Source organism: Nannobrachium achirus (assembly GCF_963921795.1).
Source record: "Nannobrachium achirus genome assembly, chromosome: 8".
Taxonomy (NCBI): domain Eukaryota; kingdom Metazoa; phylum Chordata; class Actinopteri; order Myctophiformes; family Myctophidae; genus Nannobrachium; species Nannobrachium achirus.
The window spans coordinates 54,406,861-54,426,409 of record NC_137817.1 but is presented as its reverse complement, the minus strand read 5'-3'; the positions used below and the strand labels follow the sequence as shown (position 1 = coordinate 54,426,409).

Here is a 19,549-nt window from a genome sequence, read left to right as displayed (position 1 = left end):
CAGTGTTGTTGCTGCTCTTATACCACCATTATTACTGGGATTGGTGTGGGCCAGACAGTAGCCCCCCGCGGGCCGCAAATGGCCCGCGGGCCGCCTATTGGGGAACCTTGCAGTACAGAGTAATTGAGGAATGAGGACAGGATGTGCTGGTAAGTGATCCTAAATAGATTCTAAATACTGTATTGTTACTGTATTGAGGGGGTTAACAAGTTAGTTCGTTATATTATAGAGTCTTAACAAAACTATGCCATTGATGACAATCTTGCTGTCTTGAATCAAAGTACGGTACGCGGCAGGGAGAGTCGCACCGCCAATCCAACAGATATGCCCATATATGGAGATCTTGGTATCCGTCTGTCCCGGTCCCTTTTATGCCCATATATGGAGATCCCTGATGTCATCAGTATATGCCCATATATGGGCATGGCGCATTTTGTGCCCATATATGGAGCTAATGCCACGACGACACATTGAGGTTAAAGTCAATGTGTTTTCCCCCAATGGATAGGCGTCATGTATGACAAATAGCATTCCTATGAGAGTGTGTACGAGATTCACTACTATCTGAAATGAGATTTCAGTTTCCCCCCCCGTCTGACAAGCATCATTGACTGCTTCCAAATACGAACAGAGTCCGAAGAGACGGGAAGCTCGGTTGGTAGACCAACATTTCAATCCACCACCATTCAGTCAGGAAAACTCACAAATGGAATTGAAATGTCTTTTTTTAATGAATATAAAATGAGCAATATATTTATTGCTCATTGCACACCGCATCTCCCCTACCAAACTCCCCTTCAGGAGGCCTCCTGAATCTCCCCAGCATAGTACATAAAAGTAGGTCCAAAACAAGCTGGTGCTGTGGAGGGCGGGTAGCAATGGGGCTCAGGAGGTAGAGCAGGTTGGCCAATGATCCGTGGATCAGCGGTTCAAGTCCCGGCTCCTCCTGTCCACATGTCGAAGTGTCCTTGGGCAAGACACTGAACTCCACATTGCCAACAATGAGTTGGTGGGTGCTGTGGGAGATATATAGCCTATATATATATATATATATATATATATATCTATATATATATATATATATAGGCCTGTATATGCATTTAATTTAAATGTATTAATTTATGACCCTCCATTGGAAATTACCTGACCTTCCCTTGGACTAAAATTAGAAAGGCATGACCCTCCCCTATTTTCCTCCAGTGGTCCCCTTTTGTAATAAATACCCACTGGGCTGGTCTCATATAGGCTGGTCCCTAGCCTACAGTATTGTGAACGTGTAGATCGCATGGTAACTCTGCACGACACCGCCGTACGGACGGAGTATAGAGCCAGGGCGTATTACGTAGTTACGCACGCGGCACGCCCACGTCATACAATAACAAGGAAGTAGCGCTCCTCGGACGACGACAACAACAACAATGGGAGGATAACCATGGGGACCACTCTGTTGTTGACTCTGTTTTATGCACTTTAATGCATTATAAATCGCGTATCTCCAATCTTAAAATAAGAAGTCAACAACATGTGAAAAGCCAGGGGCTTCCTGCATGCATGCATAAACACATAAACCCATGTGTTTGACTACTTGTTGTCCTCGCAGTACAGTGGTTTCCAGACAGAGTGTGTGATGATGGAAGGCTACTCGGTGCAACGTGTTCTTGGTGAAGGCTCTTTCGGCAGGGCTCTGAGGGTGCAGTGTAAGCGCTCTGGAGACCACTATGTGCTCAAACACATACGGCTTCCAACGGTAAGCACGTGTAACTGCCATGTATAAATACTCTGTTACTAAGTCCTGTCAGTATTAAAAATGTACTTGAGCAAAAGAAAGTACAAAAGTATTGGTACAAAAGCTACTTACACTACCAAAAGTAGAAAGCCCTCATTATGCAGAATGTTCCAGAGTTGTCCCTGAGTTTTTATTCTGGTTTATACAGTTTCTTGGGCTGGAATGGTTGATCAAGTGCAGCTAAACTTAGCATGGTAGTCGCTCTCTGCAGACAGACTCTGCCCTGCCCTGGCTGAACACTGCTGGGGTTATCATCTCCGGAAACTCCACGTCCTTCTGAGCCATGCAACAACTAAACCAGCGGTTCTCACACGGGGACTGCCCATTAGTCCGAAGGTTCATTAGTCCATCTCTGGCACCTCTCAAACAGGACCCCCAAATTGACACTTATTACATTAGCCCACAGACCCCCATTCGAAAAGATATGCCAGGGACCCCCATAAGAGAAGATATTTTACAGGCTCAGCTCTAGCAGTGATCCAGCCATTTTAATTTCAATTAATTCCTTAGTGCCCAGTCTGCCCACTCATCTTTATCACAATAAATAACCATGAATCACAATGTAGAAAATAATCTGTTGCAAGTAAAAGTCGTTCATTAAAGTTTAAACAGAACAAAAGTATTGGCAGCGAAATACTTACAATTAGTACCAAATTGAAGGTTAAAAGTAAGTTACTCATTAAGCAGCAGACATCGTATGGACATAGGATTGTAATTATTAGTGCATTTATGAGTACATCACTTTAAATTTGCAGCTGGTAAAAGGTGAGACTGATTTTAATTGTGCTGCTGCTGCTGCTGCAGTGGCTTAAATAATAATAATGGATAATAAATAATGTACAGTATCAGTTATATTAATGCAAAGTAGCTAGTAGTAACTAAAGCTGTCAAATTATTATAGTGGTTGTAAAAAGTCCAGTGGTTACTTTCCAGTTCCACCACTGCAAATGAAGAGCACAACTTTACTTTAATATCTGGCTGGCAATTTGTCATTAATCGTAATTGAGGCAAAAGTTTGAAATAATAGTGACATTGATTTGAAGTCTTATCGCTAGGGCTGTCACAATTATTACATAATCGTGTAATCGCAATTATTTTACATAATCACAAATATTTTTCAAAATCATTTCCATGTTGAAAAATGTTCATATAGGCCTATATTCTTTAAAGTAAAACATAGTGGAAATGGCAGATTTACAAGCTCATTACATGTCGCATCACGACGCGTTGTGAGCTTGTAGATCGGCTATTTCCACTATCAATGTTCTTTTTTTAATTATAAAGTTGTCAGATTTGTCAGTCATTTCTTTGTATATTTAAGTTATGTGTCATATCTACCATGTGTAACTTCAAAGCCTAAAAGCCAAACAGAAATGTAATTGTCCACGACAAAAACACAATTAAATCGTTAATCGCAATTATTTGAGTGACAATAATCGTTGTGTAAAATGTCATAATCGTGACAGCCCTACTTATCGCCCAGCCCTAGAGTGTAGTTCCAAACACTACTGTATTGTTCCTGTGTTGAACCCTCTCTGGGTGTTTTATGAAGCACCCTCTACATGAACCACGTGATCGCGTTGCGGGCGGCGAGATCAAAGAGTAACACAACTCTGTTCCTACGGGTCTGGGCCAGACCAGTAACCACCAGAATATAGGATGATTATCATGACATAATTTGAAACTGAAAGAAAAAGCTTCAAAGGGTTTGTAAAGCTTGCTCTAAGTTTTGATAGGCTGTACACTTTTCACATCTCTGCAAACAATGAAACAGTGGTGTAAAGTAACTAAGTACATTTACTCAAGTACTGTACTTACTTCTTTTTAGTACCTTTAATAAGTGGTTCTCAATCTGTGGGTCGGGACCCCCAGGGGGGTCCCTAAATTATTTTGGGGGGTCCCCAGATGATTAACTTAATGTGCAACATTGTTTTCTGACTCCACAGTAAAGAAACCAACATAACATTTAAGTGTATGGAGAGGCTATTTCTAAAGTAACAATTTAAGGACTTTTTAATACCTCTAAAATGACAAATTAAATTATCAAATATTAGAGGCAGAAATTGTGAAAATAGACGATCTACATGCTCACAACGCCTCGCAACGCGAGGCGTTGTGAGCATGTAGATCTGCTATTTTCACAATATAATCGTGTTGTACAAAATGTATTGCCTCAACTCTTAGTGCTCGTCAGGGTCCCCAGTTCAAATATGATTATTTTGGGGGTTGCGGCCTGAAAAGGTTGAGAACCATCACTGTAAAAGTGTAAATGATCACAGAGGATTTGGCTGTGTATGTACAGCTATTGCTGTCTATCTGCAGGGAGCAGAGTGTTAGCTTTACACGATGACAGACAAACAGCATGCATTGCATTTTGACAGGACCAGTCCAAACGGGGGAACTCACGGAAAGAGGCTGCACTGCTGTCCAGAATGAAGCATCCCAACGTCGTAGCCTTCAGGGAGGAGTTTGAAGGTAGTTTGATTGATTGATTGATTGAAGGCTTTATTAGAAGTTTGCATAGGAAAATGTACAGATTCATGACGGTACAGTTCACTGGTACAAGGTCTACTAAAAGGAGATCCATGAAAAGACTAAGCTTATTTCAACAGGAAACCATTTAAGTATCTCATATAACATTGAATGACAGACAAATAGAACACAGTACTATGCAGTAGATATAAAGAAAAGAAAAAGATAACAGTAAGTCTAAACAAACAGTAAGTATATACAAGGAAGGGGCAGGGGATATATAACATTGAATGACAGACAAATAGAACACAGTACTATGCAGTAGATATAAAGAAAAGAAAAAGATAACAGTAAGTCTAAACAAACAGTAAGTATATACAAGGAAGGGGCAGGGGAGGGTAGGGTTGGGCTAGGTTTTTACCAGTTGCGAACGGCTGCTGCCTGTAAGTGGTTTTTCAGGGCAATTTTAAAGGATGCTAGTGATCCACACTCCTTTATGGCCTTCGGTAAGGCATTCCACATTTTTGTGGTATAGCAGAAGAACGAGTTTGACCCTTTCTTTGAGTTGACTCTGGGTTGAACGTGATCTGTGGCACTGCCTCTGGTGTTGTAATTATGGACATCCTTAACGTTTATAAAGTATTTTGACAGGTACTTGGGTATCATAGTGGTGTAGTGTATCTTGTACACCAGGCCCATTGCAAGTTGCTGTACTCTGTCATCTACTCTGAGCCACCCCACTTTTAACTGGTGAGTAGCGGTGAGGTGAGTCTGATAGGGAAGGTTAAGCAGGACCCTAATTAGTTTATTTTGGGCTGTTTGGAGTTTAGTTTTTAGGGCTTGTGGGGCGTCACGATACCATATGTGGACTCCGTAGTCAAAGAGGGGCTGGATTATTGCACCAGCTATGGTCTTCAGTGTGTTGAAGTTGACCATTGGGGCGATCCTCTGTAGGAAACGAGTTCGTTGGTTGATTTTTTTTATTACTTTAGAAGTCATCTCTTCGCTGGAAAGATTAGCTTCAAGGATACATCCTAAGTAAGAGATTTCGTTTTTTCGTGTTATGACCTTGTCACCCACTTTGATTGTGAAGTCATCTACCTTTTTGAGGTTATGATTTGATCCAAAGAGGATGGACTCGGTTTTTCCCAGGTGAATTGATAATTTGTTGTCGTTAAACCATGTGCAGATCTTACTCAGTTCAGAGTTAAGTGTCTTTTCAACCTGCAAGTGGTCCTTGCCCGAGACTAGGAGAGCCGAGTCATCCGCGAACAGGAACAGGTTGCAGTCGCAAGCAGATGCCATGTCGTTCACGTATATTAGGAACAACAGAGGTCCCAGTATGCTACCTTGAGGAACACCACAGCTTACTGGGAGGGGGGGGACAGGGTACCGTTAATCTCCACCACCTGTTCCCTCCCCACCAGGTAAGATTGCATCCAGCTCACTGCTGCGCTGTCAAGACGATGGCTTTTAGTTTCTCAATCAGAATAGCATAATCCACGGTGTCAAATGCCTTCTGGAGGTCCATTTGACACACAGATGAAGCCACTCTCTTCAAATTATTGCAATTTATTCATTATTTTCTTAACGATTATTTTCTATTGATTACTTTTTTTGATTAACCGGTAAGCACACTTTATTATTCATTTTAAGGTTTTATATATCAATAAATCGACCAACCAATTACCGTATTTTCCGGACTATAAGGCGCACTTAAAAGCCTTTAATTTTCTCAAAAAACTACAGTGCGTTTTATAATCCAGTGCGCCTTATATATGGATCATTCATTGACATTGACATTCCCTTTAGCACAGCTCCATCTGTTGGATGCATAACGCAACGGTAGCGTCTATTATGTGCGCCTTATAGTCAGGTGCGCCTTATATATTAAAACAGTTTGAAAATAGACCATTCATTGACAGTGCGCCTTATAGTCAGGTGCGCCTTATAGTCCAGAAAATACTGTAAGTGTTATTTCATACTTCATTTATAACTATTTTTACATTTTCTTTGAGATTGTTCAATTATCAATATATATTTATTTCATCATCGATTAAATCAATAACTTCGATTAGCTGTTGCATCCTCACTTGAAGTGTGGTATTTGGAGTGTTTAGGCGTGTTGACTTTCGGTATTGGATGTGTGTGTGTGTGTGTGTGTGTGTGTGTGTGTGTGTGTGTGTGTGTGTGTGTGTGTGTGTGTGTGTGTGTGTGTGTGTGTGTGTGTGTGTGTGTGTGTGTGTGCTCAGATGATGGCCACCTGTGCATAGTGATGGAGTACTGCAGTGCTGGAGATCTGCTCCAGAAGATCCAACAGCAGAAAGACACACTCTTCTCCGTGGACCATGTAGGTGTTGATGACTGTCTTAGGCCTGTCGCAATTATCACATAATCGTCTAATCGCAATTATTTTGTCATAATCCTCCTAATCGCTTACATGTTGAAACATTTTCATACATTTTCGAACATTTTCCAAAATTGTGGAAATAGCAGTTTTGCTGTGTATATCGAATATCTTAAATACAATGAAATGAAGTTGACGTGTTTTTTTTAGGGTAAGAGATAGGGTTAGACATGTCGGAAAGGAGAGATGCACTCGGTTTGGGCGAGTGCCCATAGGCAGCGATGGTACAATAATTATGATACACCCACCCACACCCTCTCGTGTAATATTGCTTAATTGTTTGTCATTTGCCGCGTATAAGATAGATAGACAGATGTTCCACTGCAGTAAGCATTACAGTGTGTACAGACAGACGCTGCTTACTGACATGAGCGGACTATCAACAGTGGAGATGATGGGGGGCTGATATGCATGCAGTCTGCACAACAGCCTGCTACTCCAACACTTTCACTGTGAAATGGAGGCAGTTTAGCTCGTGTTTTAGTTTTTTAAGCACGGTAAAATTGTCAGAGCAGCAAGCTGTTGTGTGGACTTTTCCTTTTGATGTTTATTCTGTCCCGCATTGCATTACCGCTCTCAGGCAGCAAACCTCATATCTCCATATCGTCGTTGTCGGGTGGAAACCTCGTATTCCAAGTTTCAAATGTGTACGTTCTTTCGCAAAGTAAAGCCCTGCTTCACCATACAAGGCCGTCGCACAAAGGTAGTGAAAACAGCAGATCTACAAGCACACATTTCACTAGTTTAAATCATTTTTGAAATGATAAATGCAAAATGACCGGTTTTGGACATACAAGGTTTTCATCAGACAAACGACAATATTTAACTTTTTTATGTTTATGTCTTCGTAGAGAGTCACACAAAAAGTAGTGAAAATAGCGGATCTATTTCTTGCTACTTTTGCGTGATGCCCTTGCAGTGGTGTAAAGTGACTAAGTACTTTTGCTTAAGTACTGTACTCAAGTACAGTTTTGAGGTATTTGTACTTTACTTGAGTATTTCCAATTACTTTTACTTCTACTCCACTACATTCTAGATCCAAATATTGTACTTTTACTCCACTACATTTATTTGAAAACTTTAGTTACTAGTTACTTTGCAGATATACATTATGATATTAAAACATACATTAACCTCTTTAGCCCTATTTTATACCTACGTTATTTGAAAATAGCTGATCTACAAGCTCACAACACGTCGCGATGCGGCACGTTGTGAGCTTGTAGATCTGCTATTTTCAAACATTATTGTACTTGTACTTTTGGAACTTCAACTACATTCTGATGCCAATACTTTCATACTTTTACTCAAGTACATTTTGAATTCCGGACTTTTAGGGTGCCCTCACACCAAAGTACCTATGAGAGTGGAATCCGTGTTCCGCCAATGCATTTCAATGAGAGTGAAGCTGTTTCATGCTAGCAGAGGATTTCTGCAAAAAACGCTCCCTTCTCACTGAAATGCATTTAGTCTAGTAATTCTAGGAAAAAAATCCACTCAGGTTGGAAAAAATTGTGTTATTTAGTTTCTCAACTGATTCTGACAGGAAATTAGGTCTACTAGCCAGGATAAAAAATCTACCGTAATCTGCTCACTGCAAATACCCACAGTGGCCAAATCAAGTTGGGCTCCCATCGACTTTCTATACAGGAGGAAAATACCCAGAAAAAAATCTGCTTTAAGTAGGATGTGAGGGGTCTAACTAGGGGTTTGTCATGATGCTGAATCCATTGCAAGCATTTTTCTTGCACAAAAAACATTCCTTGGGCTAAAAATGGCCCCAGAAAATGATGCTTTAGTGATGAAAAGTGATGAGTCATCACTTTTCATCAGTTTTGTGGGCGTTTTCTGGGGCCAATGAATGTTTTTTGTGCAAAACAAATGCTTGCAATGGATTCAGCATCATGACAAACCCCTAGTTAGACCCCTCACATCCTACTTAAAGCAGATTTTTTTCTGGGTATTTTCCTCCTGTATAGAAAGTCGATGGGAGCCCAACTTGATTTGGCCACTGTGGGTATTTGCAGTGAGCAGATTATGGTAGATTTTTTATCCTGGCTAGTAGACCTAATTTCCTGCCAGAATCAGTTGAAAAACTAAATAACACAATTTTTTCCAACCTCAGCTTTATTTTTACTGGACTAATTGGCGGACCGCGGATTCCACTCTCATAGGTATTTTGGTGTGAGGGCACCCTTACTTGTAACAGAGTTTTTCTACTTTGCAGTATTGATCCTTTTACTTTACCTTTTTTACTTTTACTAAGTAAAACATTTGAGTACTTTTTCCACGACTGTTTGTATGACCAAGTACGGCATTCATCGTACCCCCCCCCAAAAAAAAATCAAATAAAAAGTTGAAATATGGGGTGGAGAAACAAGGTTTCTGCCCAACAGTGGCGATACAGATCAATGTGTGTAGCCTACTAACTGTACATTCAATCTACAATGAATAAAGTGAGCAATATACAATCTATCGACGATGGAACATCTACAGCCGTTAAAGCGTCAAGCTAAATGAGCTACAATGTGATTTGTTGGTTTATTTATTTGAAGTTTGCCATCTCCCCTTCCCCCCTCCTATAGATTCTGAGATGGTTTGCTCAGATGTGTGCAGGCACGAAGCACGTCCACGATCAAAAGGTTCTGCACAGGGATCTGAAATCCAAGGTAAACGTTACAATCCTGTCACACAGATAAAGTCAATTCAGCTCTATATCAGTGTTGTTTTTTCCACCCAACTTTGATTTAGTTTTAGTTAGGGGTGGGCGATATGGAAAAATACAATATCACAATATTTTTCCTAGCTGTATCACGATAAACGATTTTACATTGGTTTTTATGGTTAATTTTCAAGTTACTTGACAAAAACTAGACTCTCTGGGTTCCTTTTGGGAGGTCTAAATTGAACTTTACAAGTATGTAACTCTGACAGTATACAAATGAAACCAAATGGACCCTTTGGTTTCATTTGGTTTCCATTTGGTTTCATTTGTATACTGTCAGAGTTAAGTGGAGACCTTGACAAGTTTGAGAACCACTGATTTTTAGACCAAAATGCAGGTTTAAATTGAATTCGGCAATGAATCTCTGTATTAACGATTAAACAGGATTTTTAACAAGGCTCCCTCAATTGTATCACGATATATACGATACCTCTGAAAAGGCATATCTTGGAGACATTGTATCGTCTCAACGATAATTATCACCATATCGCTCACCCCTAGTTTTAGTCATACGTTTTTTGAATACAATTCCATTTAGTTTTAGTCATATTTTAGTCATCTGAAATGTTTTACTTTTAGTTGACTAAGATTGCCGTCGACTAAATCTGCAGTTGATTAAGTCGACTAAAATGTATCTTGGCCGGCTGTGATGGCGTTGAAATGCCTGATTTGACACTCAACCGTGTGCTGAAAATAGCCGATCTACAAGCTCACACGCAGTGAGCTTGTAGATCGGCTATTGACACCCGAGAGTGACACCTGCACTCAACTAAACATAAATGACTGGTCTTTTAGTTCTGCTGGATCTCTTCTCCACTAGTCCCTCTTTAGTGTTGACGAAATTGTCATTATATTTTAGTCATAGTTTTAGTCATCATAGTTTTTATTTAGTTTTCATCAGTGAAAAAAAAAAAGGTATTCGTCGAAGCACATTTTTCTTTGTTTTATTCAAAGGAAATGAACACTGATCTGCAATAGCGCATTAGCATGTTTAACATGCAGGCTCTACGTTATGCTTCCCAGTACATGCATATAAAATAAACAGCCCTGCATTTAGTAATAATAAATGAATTGATTTATGTTAACCACTTTAACCCTACAGTATATACTTCATTGAACCGGAGTTCCCCAGAGGTCTATCCTTGGCTCCCTCCTTTTTTTTAACCACTACACTGACTAAATAAATTATGTCTTGTTGTATGAAAGGCTATGTTCGTATGAACGTTTGCTTATTATGAACATTACCTTAATAATTAATTCTGTTTCTCAAGAGTAAATGCTACACAACAAACCACATTTTTCATTTGCTGCCAAATCCTCCATACAGTATGACATATATGACACATTTATAGTGTACATTTCTTTATTCCCAGCAATGTTGTTTTTATAAAATAGAAAATCCAATGTGAGGAAGAATCCTCCTGATGTTTTTGTACCCTCAGACAGAGCCATAACAGTAACCAGCACATCGTCACTGTAGGGCAGAAGAAAGCTTGTATATCCAAGTTTCACATTTTTAAGTTTTTATTTTTTGTAAAGTAAAATCCCTGCTTCATCATACAAGACTGTCGCACAAAACTAGTGAAAATAACAGATCTACAAGCACACAGTGCCTCGCGGTGCGAGGCGTTGCTTGTAGATCGTCTATTTTCACTATTACCCATTTAGACCTGAACCTAATTGGATTTGAGCCACTTTAACCCTTATGTTATGCTTTAACTATTAACAAAATAGCAGATATACAAGTTATTTTTGAAAATAGTGAACATTTGTCCAAGTCTTTGAACATGTTTGAACCGATTCTATAAATGTCTTTCTAAATCCTTCTTCTAAATCAGTGGTTCTCAAACTTTCTCATGTCTCAAGGACCCCCAAAATCATATGTATTCATCCGCAGACCCCCATCTCAAAATATGTTGTTCCAGGGACCGCCCAGAAGCAAATATTTGAGTTACAAATGTTTGCTTTTAAAAAGATATATTCAAAGACTTGTGTACAAGCTGTGAGCTTGTATATCTGCTATTTTTCAATAGTTAAAGCATTAAATAATTCTAGGACTAAACAGGTTAAATCGCTTTTAAAATGATACATACAAAGTTAACGGTTCTGGACATACAAGGTTTTTCCACACCGACAACAAGGAGATATTTTGGCACACAGTGTGCAGCCTGCGAGACAGTTGACAGAATCCCATCAGTAACTATGTGCACAACAGAACACAACAAAACAAGCCACAATAGAATTGCTGATGATGGAGATAAAGTTACTGCATTATCTCCACTTGGACACAATATCATCATTGTTTTCCGCGGCTGGCTGCCCTTTCTTTCTTTATACTGTATCGCCACCGTCGTTTAGAGCAGGGGCTTTCAAAGTGGGTGATGACGGGGCACCCTGGTGTGCCGTGACGGCAATCCAGAGGTGCCACGAGATAATTTGATAATATTTGGAATTTATTTGAACACTTGAAAAAAATATTTAGTATCATTTTAAACTTACAAAGTTATTTTCAGTCAGTTCTAACCAAAATGGCTATTATCTCAACGTTTTCCTCGCAACATAATCACTAAAATATTGTCACTGTCGGGCAGAAAGCCGTTTCAAATGTGTACGTCTTTTGGTAAAGCAAAGCCCTGCTTCATCATACAAGACTGTCGCACAAAACTAGTGAAAACAGCCGATCTACAAGCACACAACGCCTCGCAATTTAGTACATTTTATAGATGATAAATACAAAACCAATGGATTTGGACATACAAGGTTTCCACCCGACAACAACGATATGCTACAAATATAAGGTGCTGGGAGTGAAAATTATAATGTAGGGGTGCCTCGGATTATATTGTTTTAATCCGCTCTGAACGTTAAAACTAGATTAGTTTAGAGGACACTGTTCTATTCAATGCTAAGCTAACTCAACGACAAAGGACCGCACCGTTTGCGGAAGTAAAACACATACGTCACGAGTCGAAGCCAATCACAGGCGCCTCCAGGCAGGAAGCGGATAATTTTTTCCTCCAAAGCCCGAGAAGAAGAAAAGCGGAATAATAAATAAATAATAGATTAAATCATTATAACAACATTACGTGGTTAATAATTGTTCATTTGGAACATACGTGGCATTAAATGAACAGAATAAATACCGGAATAAATATCGCTAAGCAATGGAGTCTCGATATTACCGCATTTGGCTACAAAGGGCTAACACAGGCTGGCTAGGACTATCATTTTAGCCATATTCTGGGAGGACCAACTAAATTATGTCCCGATCTCTCACATTAATTAAAAAAAGTCTTATTTACATGCAGAGTTAATTTCTGGCGTTTAAGTAAAATGTAGCCTAGATATTATGAGATGCTGTTGTGGCATTATCTTTTTTAGAGAGAAAAAAAAAACGTCATAATGGCTGTAGGGAATAATGAATCCACCCGAGATGACTGGCTCCCAGCCGCGGTGGGACACATATGTATGGGGTGCCTTGAGTCAAAAAAGTTTGAAACCCCCTGTTTTAGAGTCATCATTTCTTGTCTTGTTTTCTTCTTTTTTGCCCAGAACATCTTCCTGACAGCTAGTGGAACGATTAAACTCGGGGACTTTGGCTCAGCGTGTGTTCTGAATAGGTAAAGAAAAACAATCACACCTTGAATCTTGTTAGAAAATCTGCCAAGCAATGTATAGACATCAAGAAGAGAAATAAGCATCCTTTTCTTCCCTTTATAAAGTTTGTAGACGTATGTTTCTGGTTCACTTTGTCATGTTATTGCATTTTTATGTCATAGACCCCTAGATTGTAAATTGCACCGAGTGCCACCCTGCAAGCTTGTAGATCTGCTATTTTGAGAAATCGATGTCAGTGTTGCTAACCCTAACCCTCATGTCAAGGACCCCCAGAATTATATGTATTTGGCCGCCGACCCCCATCTCAAAATGTTTAGTTCCAGGGACCCCCAGAAGCAAGATTTGAGTTGCAAATGTTCGCTTTAAAAATGCATATATTCAAAGATTTGCGTACATTTTCACGACTTTTCTAGAATAGCAGATCTACAAGCTCGCAGCTCCGCACTCTGTGCCGTGCTGTGAGCTGTAGACCTGCCAATTTTTCAATAGCTAAAGTATAAAATAATTCATGGGTTATACAAGAGACAGGACACTTATTTGTTCTTAATTGTGTGCTTTTTGCAGCTCAAGGGCCTATGCTAATACATATGTGGGAACGCCGTACTATGTATCTCCAGAGATCTGGGACAATAAGCCATACAACAATAAGAGGTACGATCACGTTCCCCATTTGCTTGCTTTGGGTAAATAACGTCCACGCATTCATCAGTGTAGTGATAACACAGCCATAATTGCTCGACTCGTACTTGGCCCTCATTGCTCACTTTTAATTTTGTGCTGATTCTTGTTAACCTGACTGCGCCAGATGATAGCAGCAGTGCGTTTGCCTGGCTGCATACCGCTCTGCTACTATCATCTGGGACTGCTCCGGCAGACTCGATGTAAGGGGCGGGCCATTTTTTCAAATTCTTTAGCAGGTGATTGGATGGGGCCGTCTCTCTATCACAGTCTGGGAGTGCCAACTCCAACCACTCATATTGGCTTGTCTGCATGACGTTACACCCAGAATCCGCCTCCTGGGTTTCCACGTGGTGTGCAATCAGACTCATGGGCCGCTCAGAGCCCGCCCATAGCTGCCGCTGATTGGTCCGGCCCGGGACTTTACGAGTGTTATCAACTCTCACCGAGAGATCTCAGATGGTAAAGTAGGGCGGTAGCCTACGCACTACTGCCACCATCTGGCTGGTCAGGTTAGATTCTTGTGATTTTTTGTCTCTTCTATCATGTGCTTTTTCTCTGCAAGCTTTGTTTTGTGTGGACCAAGTTTTCCAAATCTACAAGATCTACAGGCTCACAATGAGCTAATCTGATATTTTCTTATTTTTTCTTTTATTTTTTTCTTTATGCCTTTATTGATAGGACAGTAGACTGACAGGAATGGGGAGAGAGATAGGGATAAAAATCCACCCGTCCTAGACAATTCGCCCCCTTCCTGACCTGGCTCCCAAACCGTGGATTAAACTCCCTGTCACTCTTAGAACAGCAGACTCACTCCCTAGCTTCCGCCGTGGACTGAACACTCACCTCTTCAGACTCCACCTTAGCCCATAGCACTTACCGTAGCACTCGCCTACCCCAACAACCACACATGAAAGCTAAATAGCCTTTTTCTTAGTTCATATAAAGCTTTTTTACTGATTAGGTGCTTGTCTACCTACGTTATTTTTTGTCTAGATTGATATTTCTATGCATTTGATGTATTAATGTTGATGTATTACCTTGCTTATTGTAAGTCGCTCTGGATTAAGAGCGTCTGCTAAATGCCTAAATTCTAAATTGTACACGCAGTAGGATTGGGACTCATGCCAGCGGTTTCATGCCAGTAGAGGTGTGTGTGTTCTCTGCGTACAGTAAATGCCGGTTTCTTTTAGTCAGCTGCTCACAAAAAGAGTTTGATCAGCTGGCAACCTACTTTGGTGTGACCTGGCGTGCCCTAACAGAAGATTTCTACATTGCAGTATTGATACTTTTACTCTAGTGCAATGCATACTGTGAAGTTGAATATATTAATCTGTTGCACATAGAACACACTGTGAAGATGTTTACAAATTAAGTTAAGTACAGTACAGTAGCAACTACTGGAAAAATATGCTGTGGCGTATAGAATATGCCACACTTTTTGCACATGTACATCTGAGGATGCTCTTTTCTTTTCCTGTTGCTCTTTTTGCCTTTTGCACTTTATTTTATCTGTTTTTACTTTTTTTTACTTACTATTATTTACACCTTTTTAGATTATTATTATTATTATTTTTTGATGTGGTTTGCTGTTATTATATTGTTTTTTGATATACGACTGCATTGTGTGAAGGATGCCAAACAAAAACAAATTTTACTCTTATGTACCTGTACAAAAGACGTATCAATAAAGTACAACCTTGAACCTAGTAAATAATGAGAGTACCTTTCCTTTACAATTTAGGCATTTAGCAGATGCTCTTAATCCAGAGACTTAGAATAAGCAGGGTATTGAAGCCGCTAGTCCCGTCCTATACGGAGAGCTGCTGAGGGGTTGAGCCCGTAGTTAGACCTGGCTGACGCGCTGATGTTGTTTGGTCCAATTAATACCAAACATTTGCTGGTTGTCGATGTTCTAATGATACGATGTGGTCAGCTCTTGATGCAAAGCGTTTATATTTATTACTTCACCGTGCATAGTACAGCCACTTTCCAGGTTCCATAGACATATCAGAGATGAATTAATGTACAAACAACTCGCGCCTTATCATGTTTAACCCATTTAGAACGGGTTATTGTGTATCATTTTATGCTTTAACTATTGAAAAATAGCAGACATACAAGCTCACAGCGCGGCACCGAGTGCCGCGCTGCGAGCTTGTAGATCTGCTATTTTTGAAAAGTCGTGAAAATTAGAATTTTGACCTGATTCTAAGATTTTTTGAAAAACCCTATGTTTCTATGTCAGCAATCTGGCCAGCCATCGTCAAAGAAAAGGTCCTTTTCACTTAAATGGAGCTCAGTTAGTTTGTTCTTGAGAGACTATGTCAATGGTTCTCAAACCTTTTCATGTGAAGGACCCCCAAAAGGATATGTATTTGGCCACGGACCCGCATCTCAAAATATTTAGTTCCAGGGATCACCCAGAAGCAAAATTTGAGTTGCAAGCGTTCGCTTTGAAAATACATATATTCAAAGATTTGCACACATGTTTGCGGTCAAAAACCATTGCCCTTCCGGGTCAATCCTCCTAACGGTGCGGTGCCACTGAACTTGACACTTTTATAGCTAACATCGCCCCCTCATGGTCACATAAATTCACAGGTGCTTTTTGCCGATTTTGGCTCTTACACAGGGTAATACATCAATACATCAAATGCATAGAAATATTAATCTAGAGAAGAAGACCAAGCACCTATTCAGTGAAAACTTGATATAAAACCTAAAAATTCTATCTAGCTTTCATGTATGGTCATTGAGGGTAGGCGAGTGCTACGGTAAGTGTTATGGGCTTAGGTGGAGTCTGAGGAGGTGAGTCTTCAGGCCACGGCGGAAGCTATTGATTGATTGATTGAAGAATTTATTAGAAGATTGCAATAGAAACAAGTACAGTTTCATGACAGTACAAATCACTGGTACAAGGTCAACTAAAAGGAGAGCCTAGAAAGACGAAGCTTATTTCCACAGGAACCACACTTTAAGTATCTCATATAACATTGAAAGACAGACGGATAGAACATAGTACTTTATCTAGGATAATATCAATTTCAAAAGCAGAAAAAGCATAACATCAAATACAAAGGCAGAAAAAAGGGGTGGGGGGGAGCATGGGGGCTTAGTCTATTTACAAGTCACGGGTAGCAGCCGCCTGAAGGTGACTTTTCATACCAATTTTGAAGGAGGCTAGGGATTTGCTAGGGATTTGCTCTCCACATGCTAGGGAGTGAGTCTGTTGTCCTAAGTGCGACAGGGAGTTTTTATTCCACAATTTGGCGGCCAGGAGCGAGAATTGTCTAGGACGAGTGGATTTTTGTCATGGGGTACCTTTGTGAATGTAGAACAAGGACGCCAGCACTCACTTTAGAATGAATTCTTCTTGTTTATTAAAGGGTATCACCCCCAGCAGCCGTCAGAACATACGGACGTTTCGGCCAGCAGGCCTTCCTCAGCGTGTAAACTGAAGACATATACACATTGTGTCACTTATAAAGGGGACCTTGGTGTCACACACAGAACGGTCCGAGTGAAACAAATTTCATTTTCTTCAATGTACAAGTAGTTCCCAACATTTTCTTTCTTTATACATGTTTTTAAATATACCACGGGGTCATATTAAACAAGAGAAAAAAGAAAAAATATACAAGAAATAAGAAAAACATTAATTCCATTTTTAAAAAACAAGTTTTCAACCCAATACCATTGTCTGTGCAGGTCAGGGACCCCAATATAACGACAGACTCATACTGACTCAAAAACCTATAAAGGTCGAAAAATAGAAAACTTTAAAGACACACTTAAGTGTTACTCACACTTCCTTCAGAGAGAGGAACTGCATTCGAATATATCTGTTTCAGAGAGGCAAGCTTTGACTGAGTTAGCTAAAGATGATACTGTGGTTATACGAAATGCAGACAAAGGGGGAGCTATTGTGTTGTTGAATAAAACCTCTTACAGGGCTGAAATCATGAGACAGTTGGGTAATGATTTATTTTATACGCCTTTGAACTCTGATCCTACAGCGAAGTTCTCGCAAGAAATCCAGACCTTCTTGATGAAGGCGCTGGAGAATAAATTGATTTCTAAAAATGAATTTGACTTTATGGTCCAAAAGCATCCAGTTAGACCGATTTTCTACACTCTACCTAAAATACATAAAACTCTAGTGGAGCCTATCCCAGGGAGGCCCATAGTAGCTGGTACGCAATCCTTAACAGAACCTTTGTCGAAATATATAGATTTACACATAAAATAAATGGTTTTCAAGCTGCCGTCTTTTGTTAAAGACACAACAGATTTTTTAAATAAATTGGAAACTGTTCAAGATACTGGTAACTCAGATTATCTCTGCACTATGGATGTGACAAGTCTATATACAAATGTTCCACACAGAGAAGGCCTGGATGCTCTGGCTCATTTCTTAAGCCAGAGAGAGGCACAAACCCCTCCGACTGATTTTTTAATTGAACTGACTCAATTGGTGTTAAACAAAAATTACTTTAAATTTGAAAATGCCTATTATCTACAATGTCAAGGAGTGAGTATGGGGAGTCCATGTTCTCCTAACTATGCAAATCTGTTCATGGGAAAATTTGAGAGTGACTTTGTATATAACAACAACCCGTTTTTGCCTTGGTTAAAGTGTTGGTTCAGATATATTGACGATGTGTTTTTCATTTTCTCGGGGTCAGTTCAGCAGTTGGAGGAGTTTAAAGTGTACGTTAACTCTAGAATGGACTCTATTTCCTTTACCTTAGAGTATAGTAGAGAGTCTGTGTCATTTTTGGATGTATTGGTTCAAAGAGAGGTCCATGAACTAACCACATGTGTTTACAGGAAGCAAACTGACAGAAACAATTATTTACATTTTTCTAGTTATCATCCTTCGGGATTAAAGAAAAGCCTACCTTACAGCCAATTACTCAGAACTAAAAGAATCTGCAGCACAGATACTGCCTTTGAGAGGCAAGCGAAGGATTTGTGTGAGCGATTTCAAACTAAAGGGTATAGTAATAAAGTACTCAACTTGAATGTAGAAAAAGCTAGAGACAGAGAGAGAGCAAGCCTGCTGACTCCTAAGCCTGCCAGGCGAGGGGGCTCTAAGTTGGTTTTAGCAACCACATTCTCCCCTTTATGTAGTGACATGAAGAACTCAGTAAAGAAGCACTGGCATGTCCTCTCCAGTGACCCGAATGTTGGACATGTTTTTAGAGAGACTCCTATTTTTGCGCACAAACGTGCGAAAAGTGTTAGAGACTCCCTAGTAAGGGCAGATGTATACGTCCCACCTAAACACTTTTTATCTGATTTAACTACTGGGAATTTTCCCTGCTACAACTGTGTTCACTGCAACGCGATGATCAGAAGTGATCATATCCTACATCCTCATTCAGGGAAGAAAATTAATGTAAAGAGTGTGATCACTTGCAAAACGAAGTTTGTGGTATACTTATTAAAATGCCCCTGCGGCCTGTGCTATGTAGGAAAAACCAAAAGAGAACTTAAAATCAGGATATCAGAACATAAAAGTAATATTAGGAACAGTGATGTGAAATCGCCTGTAGCGAGGCATTTTAACTCGGTGGGACACAAAATCTGTGACTTAAGGTTCTAAGGTATAGAGGTGATTCTCCCTCTAAAAAGAGGAGGGGATCGTGATAAATTACTCCTTCAGAGAGAGGCATGGTGGATCCACACCCTCCAAACTGAGCATCCGAAGGGGCTCAATGAAGAGCTACTGTTGGGATGTTTTTTGTGAAATTTACAAGGCTTGATGCTTGAAATTCTTAATTTCTAAAAAATACTGAATTTTGTGGACTTTCTAGTTTACGTAGTTCCTCTCTCTGAAGGAAGTGTGAGTAACACT

The 19,549-nt window shown here is 39.9% G+C and overlaps 1 protein-coding gene across 1 annotated transcript in view; it reads left to right on the top strand.

Annotated features, from left to right (window-relative positions):
- Positions 1-1,411: 1,411 nt before the first annotated feature.
- nek3 (NIMA related kinase 3) overlaps positions 1,412-19,549 on the top strand; it is a 30,662-nt gene continuing 12,524 nt past the window's right edge. The window contains exons 1-6 of the mRNA XM_080732150.1: positions 1,412-1,747; positions 4,168-4,261; positions 6,511-6,608; positions 9,251-9,334; positions 12,943-13,010; positions 13,573-13,659. Coding sequence (XP_080588276.1) covers positions 1,628-1,747; positions 4,168-4,261; positions 6,511-6,608; positions 9,251-9,334; positions 12,943-13,010; positions 13,573-13,659 — 551 coding nt within the window. The 5' untranslated portion in view covers positions 1,412-1,627. The remainder of the gene's footprint in view (positions 1,748-4,167; positions 4,262-6,510; positions 6,609-9,250; positions 9,335-12,942; positions 13,011-13,572; positions 13,660-19,549) is intronic.